General features: G+C 30.8%; 1 protein-coding gene across 1 annotated transcript; it reads left to right on the top strand.

Moving 5' to 3' along the window:
• Positions 1-6,834: 6,834 nt before the first annotated feature.
• LOC142617828 (auxin-responsive protein SAUR36) lies at positions 6,835-8,143 on the top strand. The gene has a single exon (XM_075790789.1). The coding sequence runs from the start codon at positions 7,347-7,349 to the stop codon at positions 7,845-7,847; it is 501 nt and encodes a 166-aa protein (XP_075646904.1). The 5' UTR covers positions 6,835-7,346; the 3' UTR covers positions 7,848-8,143.
• The last annotated feature ends 3,708 nt before the right edge of the window (positions 8,144-11,851 follow it).

Here is an 11,851-nt window from a genome sequence, read left to right as displayed (position 1 = left end):
ACTTAGCCATTAAAAATTTTTGCAAAAAAAGAAATGTTGAGCTTTCTTTATGTTTTTCTTCTACAAAGGTAGCTCAATGAATAATATTGTGTTAAGTGTGAAATGTCTTTATATACTTATATTTATGAAAAGCAAAAGTTTAGCTATCTTTCTTTAATTCATAATTCATTTTGTGACAATTAAAAAAAACCATTCATTTGCAATTTTAGTCATATTATTTTTTTAATAATTAATGTGATATATTTAACTAAAACTCATTGATAATCTTATAAATTGTCATGTAATGTGTTGAAAGAAATTCTCCCAAACTGATTTGGAGTTAATCTATAAGAAAGTTACCCTTCTCCTACCACAAAATTTCTTCGATAGTTGCTGAAAATTTCGACAAATCAACATTAAAGTAGAATGGCAAAAGTGGGGGCGGTGGAAGGCAAGAAGAAAGTGTCATCTAGCAATATCATAGTATTGCATTGCTTGAAGTTTCAGCAATATTTGAAATTCATGTAGTTTTCAGACTATTAAAATCACAATTGGTCTATGAGCCCAAAAGGAAAAACACTATGTTTTGGTCAAAATGTTCATATTTGAAGTAACTATTAAATTAGACTAAGCATGTGCTTGAAGTTTCTGTGTTTTCAACTATTAGTATTATGGGTCTTTCTCAGTTTAGTTAGAAATAAAGTAATGGGTACCAACTGCTCCCTAGCTGGCACCTTCGCAAGTCTCAATCTTCTTAGAATAAAAATTAATTACATCTTAAGATAATAAAAAAAAAAATTGAGAAATGCTACATTCACAACATTTTGAGAATAAATCCTAAGTAAATAGTTGAGTGGTAAATTCAAATTAAAAACTCATAACAATCTACCACATAGAATTTTTTTGTGAAAATGTTATGGACGTAGCACTTCTTACTAACAAATATCCTAATTAATAGCATCTATTAATAGACCTTTTTTTTTAAAAAAAAAAAAAAAGGGAAAATAAGAAAGTGATTAACATTTTTTTTTTCAATTTTTCATAATAAATTTCCTAAAGAGTTGATTAGTAGATGCCCTAAGGGCACATATTAACCAGATTATAAAAAGAAAAAAAAAAAAAGGCCGGTAACAAAACCTCTAGAAATATATTTTATTTTATTTTTATTATTTTTTAATTTGGGTGTTTCTAGAATTCAATAAAAAGTTCTCTTTCATATTCTCTGGTCTTTTCTTTCCTTTATTTTTACTTGTATGAGAGATTTTTGTTTTGGAAACGAAAGCACAGAGGTTAGGGGGAGAGAAAGTGACACCTAAACGCACAGCCTCCATAGAAAGAAAAGAGGAGACCTTTCGGAGCTGCCTATTGTCAAAGCCAGGCCCACTACTTTAGAAAAAACAAAAAGGAAAAGCACGCGTAAGTGATATATCCGCCCACGTGACCCACTGGGGGCCCACCATTTTCTGCAAATGTCATACATGATTGGCTCCTTCGAATGTGGGGGTCCCACAGCCCACAAATAGGTTTTGTAGTTGTTAGCATTACGGATAAGGACAATAGTACGGTACGGTACGGCATTTGAACCTTTAAAACGTGCCGTGCCATGCCGTGTTGTAACCGTCAATGTTGCTGCACCATTTCTCAGCAAGAAGGAATCCTTTTAGTAAGGTTTTTGGGCAAGGTAGTTTTTTTTTGAGAAAGGTAGACCGACCTAACAAGGGCCCAGCTTTTGACATGTAGCAACATGTGGAAGGTAGGAAACACAACTACGCAAGTGGACAATCAGTCCATCATATTATTAAGAATTTTGCTAACGTGTATTTTAAAGGCATACAATAATTAATTATTTTTAAAAATATTTTTTTGAAAATTGAAAAAGTATTGACAGCTTTTTAATTTTCGATAAAATATTTTCAAAAATAGATGGTTTAAGAGCATACATTAACCGAACCCTATTGTTAATAGTTATATTTTGTAATCTCTAATCAGATGACATCAAAGAGTAGAGAAATTATGAGAGAGATGATACAATAACATGTATAAAAAAAATTAAATTATATATATATATATATATATGATAGTTACAAACATTTGATAAGTTATACTCTAAACATCTTTATTGAAAATATCAAGATGTGTCAATTGAGTTCAATGCTCTTAACTAGAATAAATTTAGGGAGTAAAGTATTTCCCCCATTTATGTATGAGATAGTTTGCAAATTTTTTCCTAACTATAAACTGAGTAATGTCCCTTTAACTATTAAAAATTACCAAATACACTAGACCATTAAAGAAATTGTTAACACATGATACAAATTTTTTTATTATAGAATAATCCACAATGAAATTACCTTGAGGGGAGAACCCGCAAATGATCCGATAGGTAAGAGGTAAAATGTGTAAATGACCTAATAATTTATGGGAAAAAGTGTAATTTGCCCTAGTTTTCATATATTGAAATTAGGGATGACAATTTTGCCTCCACCACGCTTAACCCACTCCTCCCTGCTTCCCCCGTATAGGTTTCTCCCACCTTATAAAAGTGGTGGGGCAGGAATGGAGCGGGATTTTAGTTCCGCACCATGAGGCAGAGTGTGGATGGGTTTAAACTTTTTAGACCCACCCCATCCCATCCCTGCCCCGCCCTACATTGAGAATAATTAAATTGTAAATTTTTCATACTCTAAAACTCTATTATTTAAACAAATATGGCATCAATTTATTTTATTCTACCCAACATCACTCTTTGTCTCTTTTTTCTCTTTAGCAAGAGGTTGGAAATAAGGTACCAATTTTAATGTTTTCTTTTATCTTTATTAGTAACAAATTTATATACTATTGAATCATTGATTTTGTATTATGAGATTTTTTTTTTTTGTGATATTGTCTTGTTAAACACTTGGATAATATTATTCAGTTTTTGCTAAAATTTAATTTGATTTAATGAGATAAAGTAATTTCAAGTATTATTTTATTAATGAAACATGGTTTATTACAAAAATTATAATAGTTGTGGGCAAATTAACAAGTAGTAGAGCTTTACGGAATGGGACAGGACTTTGTAGGGCCCCAAGGAACATGGATAGGGAAAGAAAATTTTCCTCGTCATGCAGGACAGGACAAGAATGGGGCAAGACAAAGCCATGTGGGATGAGGGCGAAAACCCCATCCTTCGATCCCACCCCACCCATTATATTACCATCCCTACTTGAAATATGACATCGGAGTGTCTTAAGTTCTAACAAGCTCAATTTGATACTAATTTTGGCTTAAATATTTTTCTTAAAGTTGAGAAGTGTAGCCCATTATTTTGAATGTTTTTCCTTCCAAAAATATCATTAATAAGTTATTGTTCCCAAAGAAGTCAAATAGTCTTTAATTAGTAATTCCTATGGATTATATTAGACTTTATATTTAGGCTTTAGTTCGACTTGGCAAATTAGTCTTTTTTCTTTCTTTCTTTTTTTTTCTTTTTTTTTTTTTTTTTCTTTTTTCTTTTTTCTTGTTTCTACAAGTCTTATTTGACTTTGGTATGGGAATTTAATGTTTTATTTTCTAATTTTGTTCTCCCATGCTTAGAGATTTTTTCTAAGCTTTAATATAAGCCTTTTGGTTGGATTAAATAAGGTTATTGTATATTTTCATATTATATAACTTTTGTGCTTCAAAAGATCAATTTCTTCTTTTAAACTCTTATCTCATTGGTGGATTCCTTGGGTGGCAAGTTCGGTTCCTGTATCTCTTGGGTGGTATTTCTTTATCCCATTGAGTGGTGAGTCATTTTATGTTCTGCATCCTTAGCTTAATTTTGTGGGTGTTGAAATATGTATTTTATTAGGTTTTACTTTGGTGGTGAACCTATTTATCCATTTTTATTAGGTTCATTCAATCTTTATGAATTATATTCCAACCACCCATCATTTCCATATTTGGAGAAATTTGGATTTTCCCTTGCATTCGGGTATGAAAATATTATATGGATTTCTTATAAAACTTGTTTTGCTTACCATCTATTAGAAACTTGCCATTTTTTTTCGAAAATGATATAATAAATGGTTTCATAAACAAACACAATCATAATAAATACTTATCAATAAATATCATGACTATCAACTTTCATATTTAGAGAATAATTAAAACATAGATATATATATATATATATATATATTTTTTTTTGAACTTTCCTGTATATTGCGCATTAATTACCAATTAGTTAACAATAGTACTACTAGAGTAATTCTTAGGTACTCCCGGAGCACGGAGAATGGTGCTCCCTTCTCTCACATTCATGGTGGAGTCCGCTCATTAAATTTATGGTGGGGTTTATCATGAATGTGAGAGGAGGGAGCATCATTTCACTATACTCCGGGATTATCTAAGAATTTTCCGTACTACTAACCCGACATTCAAAACCATAAAAGTTGTTAATTATGTACAGAAAGATTTTATTACTATAATTATGTAATATACATTAAAGTTAAACAAAAATGTAATATTCTCTATGTTTTTTTTAATATAAAAGTCGATAATTATGATATTTATTAATAGACATTTATTATGATTGTATTTTTTTTATAAGTCATTTATTATATCATCTAAAGAAAATATTATGTGACAAGATTTTAATAAAGGGTGCAAATATAATAACATGTGTTCATTTCTCAACATAAGTCACCATGTCAACGAGTCTAGTGTACTGAATGCATTAGACCTTACCCTCACTCTTATAAGAAACCGTTATAGCATTTAAATATTTTAAATATATGATAAATTATACTTTGTCTCCTTTAATATTGAGACATCTGCACCTTTTTCTCCTTTGACTATTGGGTCATTTATAATTCCCGTCAAGGGTATTTTATGTTCAATTTATTTTGAAGTAAAATTATTTTTCTGTAAAATTATGAACTATCTCATAAATAAAAGGTTAGAGTGGAAGTGACTTTTTTTTATTAAATATATTAGTTAGATATTTTTTAATATTTTAAGGCTTATTTTAATTAAGTTCAACTATCTGATCAAATTGTGTGTATTATAAGAAACAATAATAAATTTAAATTAAATAATAATGGAACAAAATCCAACATTTCTCAGAAAATACCCGAAAGGACTACGGCAATGCCTTCAACAAATTTTGTTGGCGATAATGAAGTTGTCCCAACTCCGAACCTTCATAGGGCACCCAGCAAGTACCCCACGTACGATGCAGCAATCTTGTGCTCGCCACGTGCCCTACACGGTTCTGATAGCAAAATATATAATAAATTGTGCCGTGGAACACCATAACAAACTCTGACTTAGTCTTTATTAGCTTCACTCGTCCATAAATTTATTTTACCATTTTTATTTTTACTTTAATATAAGAGTTTACTTTTTAATATATAATTTTTTTTAAAACACTGCTATCGAATTATTTATATTATACTATATTTTATTAAAATATTAATTTTATTGAGTTTTTAAAATTGTTTATCTTTCTCCACGTAAAATAATTACTGCTCTTTCATTCTTGAGGTCATAAATAAAAAATAAAAAAATTAGATTCAAAATAAATAGTGCACTGTAAAGTTACACTATTATTGTAATAATAATGAATTTTTACACAAATTTATATAGTTTGATATAAGTAAATATTGAACTTTATAGCTTAAATTGTGTTTTTTTCATTAATGGGAAATGTTAATGGATATCTTAAGAACATTTATTCTTGAACCATTTTAGATAAATTTTAATGGAAAAAGAAAAAATCAATTAATATTTTGACAGTTATTTCTATTTTTTATAAAAGTGATGTCAAAATTTTTCTAAAATAGTTTATTAACAATTACCCTATGGTATACCTTAGGAAGCATTTCATAAAGAATACCTATTGCACAAAGCTTAAGTACACTACTTATGTATGGTTAAGTTCTCTTCTTCAAATTTAGTCATATAACTGAAATGAAAATATATTTTTAGCTAAATATATTCACTTTAACTAAATTTTAAAAGAAAGATCTAAAAAAAAAAAACATTCCTGTTGTACCTAAATTTTACCTTTTTATTTTTATTTATACTACTATTTAAGGGGCTTTTCCTGTTTGGATTCCCATTTTTTTAGTTAAAAAATGCCCCTACACCCTTATGTTTAAATAGAGATAAAATTAAAGGACAGTCCGGTAAAAACTCATTTTTTTTAGTTCAAAAATGCCCCTACAGTCTTATGTTTAAATGGAGACAAAACTAAAGGACAGTCCGGTAAAAATGCAATTTCAACTCCCACTAAAATATTGCCTAAAAAATAGGACCACTCTCCTATTAATTTTTAAATTAATTTATTCATTTATAAATTAAAATTTTAAAATAAAAATCATATATATATAATAATTAAATACAATTTTTTTCTACAAAATATGACCACTAAAAAAGAAAAGTCTCATCGAACGCGTGAGACTAGTTTTATATAAAAGCATTGATGACGGTGCTTTTACTCTTTCCATGTAAGAGTTATTCTAAGTTGCGTTGCGTACGTACGTGTCCCAAATACAAACAATTTCTAGGAAGCAACGTGGGTGAGTCAGGTTCTTGCTTTTGTTCCCAATCTCATTGAACAAAGAGGAGAGCACTACGAAGTCCACCACACCATTTCACATACATTACACGCCTAACCCCTCCAATCAAAATGCAATATCTGATCATCATAGTCAAAAATCTCTAGAATCAAACCCACCACTATCTCATCATCACTATCTTACCATACAAAAAATTTGAATCACAAGCATCGTGTAAATATCGCCGCAGCCACTTTATGCTTCTACCATATCTGACCATTCCTTCATATGACCCTTGACTTTCTTGAATTCTTATCTCTATATAACACTCCAATTTTCGTTCACACAACAACAACATAACGTGCCTACTGCCGACTATTTCTCCCAATATATATTCCTCTCTCTCTCTTTTTGGTATCCAATCTAATCTTTTTGAACCCACAAATCACGCTCCAAAAAGAATCCCATTCTTGAGTATTCTCCAAAGAATCTCCACCACCACCACCAAAGCATAGTCACTAGCTCCACCACTTACACACACACCCACCCACCAAAATATAAACCCAAAAACTCTTTTTTTCACTTACATGATCATATCATATGAAACACCATTTCTTGAGTAGTAGTAGAAGAGAAAACTAGGATGTCAAACATACCCACATCTCTCTCTGAAATTTGCCTAACTCAATCACGTCTCACCATGTCTGTTGCTGATCCTTGGCCCTTCTCTTGAAACCTCTCACCTTACCTAAACCAACAAAAAAAAAAAAAAAAAAATCCCAAAACCCATATTTCAAAAACCCACTTTTTTTTTCCCATTTTTCTTGACACTTAACCATGAGGAAAATCAAAGGCTTCAAGCTAGGAAAGCGCCTAGTCAGAGCTACAAAATGGGTCCTCCGGAAAAACAGGACCCGACCCGGATACATCCGGCTCAACCAGGCTGCGGCAGCAACAACAAAGAGCCCATCTACAAAACCCATGTCGAAGCTGTTCACCTGGGCCAAATCGTTGTGCCATTGCAGCAAACCAGGGTCGGGTTACGTGCAAATCGGGCACGACCCGGTTAAGGAAAAGGAGGTGGCGGTTCCGAAAGGACACCTGGCGGTTTACGTGGGTCAAAAAGACGGCGACTTTCAGAGGGTGCTGGTGCCTGTGATTTACTTCAACCACCCTTTGTTCGGCGAGCTGCTTAGAGAGTCAGAGGAAGAGTTCGGGTACGAGCACCAAGGTGGGATAACCATACCGTGCCCGATATCCGATTTCGAGAGAGTCCAGACCCGGATCGCCGCCGGGTCTGGTGGCGCCCGGAGGCTGACGTGGAAGCGTCACTATTAAAGAAAGTGATGGCAATGGGATGTGCGAGTTTTTTTTTTTTTTTTTGTTGGGGGTTGGTGTTGATGGTTGATGAACAGTAATTGATGATGGCGATAAAAGATTCGAACTGATTACGATAATGATGTGTAGAATTTTTATTTTTTCCTCAATTAGGTAATGGTTTACTTTTATGGTTATTTACATGTTTTTTCTCTTTTTACCTTAGACTTTTTTTTTTTTTTTGGTCTTTCTCTTCGGATTTTGATACATAGTGCTGTAATAGAATTTAGGTGTAAATATATTATTTTTTTCTCCTCTTTTTGTTGTTTCTTGTTTTATATATATATATATATATATATGATTTAATGAAAGGATAAAATATAGCTACCATTTAGCTAAAAAAAATCTAGCTACTATTCTTTAGGCATATTAAGGGACGGTTTGGTATGGTATTTTAAGCATTATTTTTTAGTTTTTAAACAATATTATATATATTTTTATATAATTTTTCACTCACACGTATTTTCAAAAAATACAAATAAGAACAATGTTACCAACCTGATCCTAAGAGTCTCGATAAATTTAGATTTTAAGCATATAATTGCAATGAATTTAATTGTTTTTTTTTTTTAAATTTATTGTATATGCTTAATTGTTTCAGGCAATGATGTGTCTGAATATTGTGAGGGTTAGAAAGTTCTTTGTTATCATGTGTTTGAATATTGTGAGGGTTAGAAAGCTCTTTGTTTGAGACTGAAAGTTGATCTATGGTTCTAACTTCTAGTCGTCACAAATAATTTATAAAGACGGTAAGTCACAATGGAAGGACTGAACAAGTAAAAATCAAAATATGAATGAACGCTTCCCTAATTTGTAAACCCGAATACACGATTGCTGAGGTTACAAGCAAGGTTAGAAAGATATAAAATAATCTCTAAAAATTCTTCACTTTTTTCAATTTTTCTCCAAAAATCTCTTTAAGTGTGGGGAAAGGCCCTACTTATGCACTCAGTTCATCCCCTTCAATAGTGGGACATCCAGGTGCTTATCCTATAAGATGTCCTCTCCCATTTTTTTTATGATGAAAATGGACTTTTGGAGTGATCATTTAACATTTAATGTTGCTTGTATTAGGTGGGAATACCTAATTAATGTGGAGGTGATTATTACTTAGATTGCGTACCACCTTTCCTGGCTCTCGATTTGCTTTCTAGGTAATATCTTCTTCCTTGATTGCCCTATTGGTCAATAGCCCTTAGAGTGAAACTTTACCACTGCACAGCTAGCCTCATTGGCTCACAAAACCTTTTAGGGACCCATCCCTACAAATATAATTAAGGAGCCTAATATACAACATTAAAAAGAAAAAGAAAAACAAAGTGTTGTTCTTAATTTCTATTTGTGAATTTCAATCCACTCAATTGGTAAAGTCTCTTATTATTAAATATAAGATAAATTCAAACCTTGCCTATATCAGAAGCCAAGAAGTGTCTTAAGTTAAATTCTATTGTATCTATAAATAAAATAATGACACTATTTTAATAGTGTGAAAATTGTAAGCCTTGAAACTCTTGAGATCAATTTAGAATTGGTACCAAATGTGGAGGGTGTAAAGTGTATTTTTAGCCTTATAATAAAGTTAATTGTTTTCTAATATGGAAAACTAAAATTATCTCGATCTATTACTCTAGGATTTTGAGAGTCAAATTTATGAAGCATTACTCTTTACTGTCTTTAGGTTAATTATAGTGGTCCATTTTAATGATTATGAGCAATCCATGTTTAGTTGAGTTTGACTAGGTTGAATACTTTTCATACTCATTCAACAAGGAGATCAATTTGTATTATTTTCAAAACTGGACGGAGCCAATCAATATTCAGTCATGAACCGATCTTAGGGTGTGTTTAGTTGGGTTAAAAATAAGGTGGATAGAAAATCTAGGGAAGAAAATGAGTAATTGATGTGTTTGGTTGAGAGGGAAGAGATAGAAGAAAAATGATAGGGCCTGCAAGATTTCTCTCTGGCCCACTAAAATTGAATCACGGAGTGAAAACAAGTAGAAAAATGTCTGACAATATTTTGGACAAAATTGCCCAGGCCAACGTTCAAAACTTCTTAACATTTATGTCATTTTCTTCTATGTTTCTTTTTTTTTTTTTTTTTTTTTTTTTTTGAGAAACACTTCTATGTTTCTTTTGTCATCATTCACTTTTCAACGTACAAAGCTCTCTTTCTTTCTTTTTTTTCTTCGTGCTTATCCTTTCTTCAGTTTTTATTTTTATTTTTTTTATGTACTTTTTTTTTTCTTTTCTTTTAGCATGTGCAGTGTTTCTTTTCTCAAACAGTTAGTTGGTTTTTTTTTTTTTTTTAATAAAAAAATTTTAGATTCTTGAACTTCTTGTCTATTATTTTTTTGGATTATGTTAACGGTCACGTTAAGAACACCTCTTGCAGCTTTTTACAGCTTTTTATTTTTTTTTATAAAATTTTAATAGTTTTTTAAATCTTTTTTGGCAATATTTTTAATAATTTTTTGTCTTTTTTATTAACATAATCCATTAAGGAAAATCTTAACAAGCACCATTGGGTGTTTGTTAATATTTTCCTTTTTTTTAATGTATGAAATACAATTGTATAGATTTTTTTTAATAAAAAAATTTGTTACTTTTTGTTTTATTTAACATAGACATAATTGTAAACTTATATCAATTTCAATTTTTATCCTCTTACTTTTCTTCTCAACTAGTGTTGTCGATACCGATATTTAAACACCAATGTTTCGTACCGGTTTACATACCGAAAGTACCGGCCATACCAGCCGATTTTGGAAATACCGGCCAGTACAAAAAAAAACTTTTTTTTTTTAATTTTAGTTTTGTAATTTTTGTAAAGGCAGAATAATAACTTATTTGCATTAACTTATTAGTATTGTTTGTTTTCTTAGTAGGCAATGTTCAATTAAGCTTTCTATTTTTTATATTGTGTTTTTTTTTAATTGATGCAAAAGTCTAAAACCATGAATAATTTATTCTCAATTAAGGTAATGTTTTATGGTAAACTTTTATATTTATTATAACACACACACACACACACACACACACACACATATATATATATTTATAAATATAAAAAATAACGATAAACCCGAAACGGTACACCCGTATTAACTAGTGCCGAAATATATTGTTTCACTGATCAAACCGATATAGCCTCCGGTACTAGATTGACTCTCTTGTTCTCAACCAAACATATAAATTCTCCATTTTTCTACTTTTCCATCCTCCCAACCAAACACAAATGGAAAAAAACTAAATTTCTTTCATGCTCCCACTTTTCTATCTCTGCTCTTCATTTTTTATCCTCCCACTTTTTCACTCCTACAACCAAACGAGCCCTTAATATTGGTATGATCCAAAGAGTAGGAAATTAATGTTGAACTTGAGGTAATTGATTGGTTTTTAGAGGAAGGCATGAGAGGAGGACATTGTGATTTTGTGGTGCATATTTATTTTGTGATTGTGGTGGATAAAGTCATCTTTTAGTTGAGTCAATGGATTCGAGATATGTTATTCTTTTTTTCTTTTCTTTTTTACATTGTGATTAGGGAGAATTATAGACATATAGCATTCTAGGAATGGAATTGCACTAATAAATGCATTTTTAATGCCTACATTTTGACTGTTTTCTATTTTGGTCCCTACATTTTAATTTTACTACTTTTTGTCCCTAAATCAATTAACGCGTGTTATTTTTGTAAATAGCTGAGGTGGCTGCCAGAAGAATTAAAATATTATAAAAAATGCCACATCACTCATGACACATCAGCATATAAATTTAAAAAAATTAATTTATTAATTTTAACTAAATAATAAAATAAAAACATAATTAAAAACTAAAATTCACAGGAATTAAGATTGTTCTTCATGTTCTTCAAATTGTTCTTCATATTCTTCCCAAATCAAATCCAGCAACCAAGAACACAAACCCAACAACCCAAGAACTCAAATCCAAATCACTAGGACAT

Source organism: Castanea sativa, chromosome 11 (assembly GCF_040712315.1).
Source record: "Castanea sativa cultivar Marrone di Chiusa Pesio chromosome 11, ASM4071231v1".
NCBI lineage: Eukaryota > Viridiplantae > Streptophyta > Magnoliopsida > Fagales > Fagaceae > Castanea > Castanea sativa.
This window is presented reverse-complemented; position numbering and strand designations above follow the sequence as displayed.

Excerpts from the sequence above, each read along its gene's own strand:
- LOC142617828 (XM_075790789.1), top strand. The coding sequence starts at position 7,347 with ATGAGGAAAATCAAAGGCTTCAAGCTAGGAAAGCGCCTAGTCAGAGCT.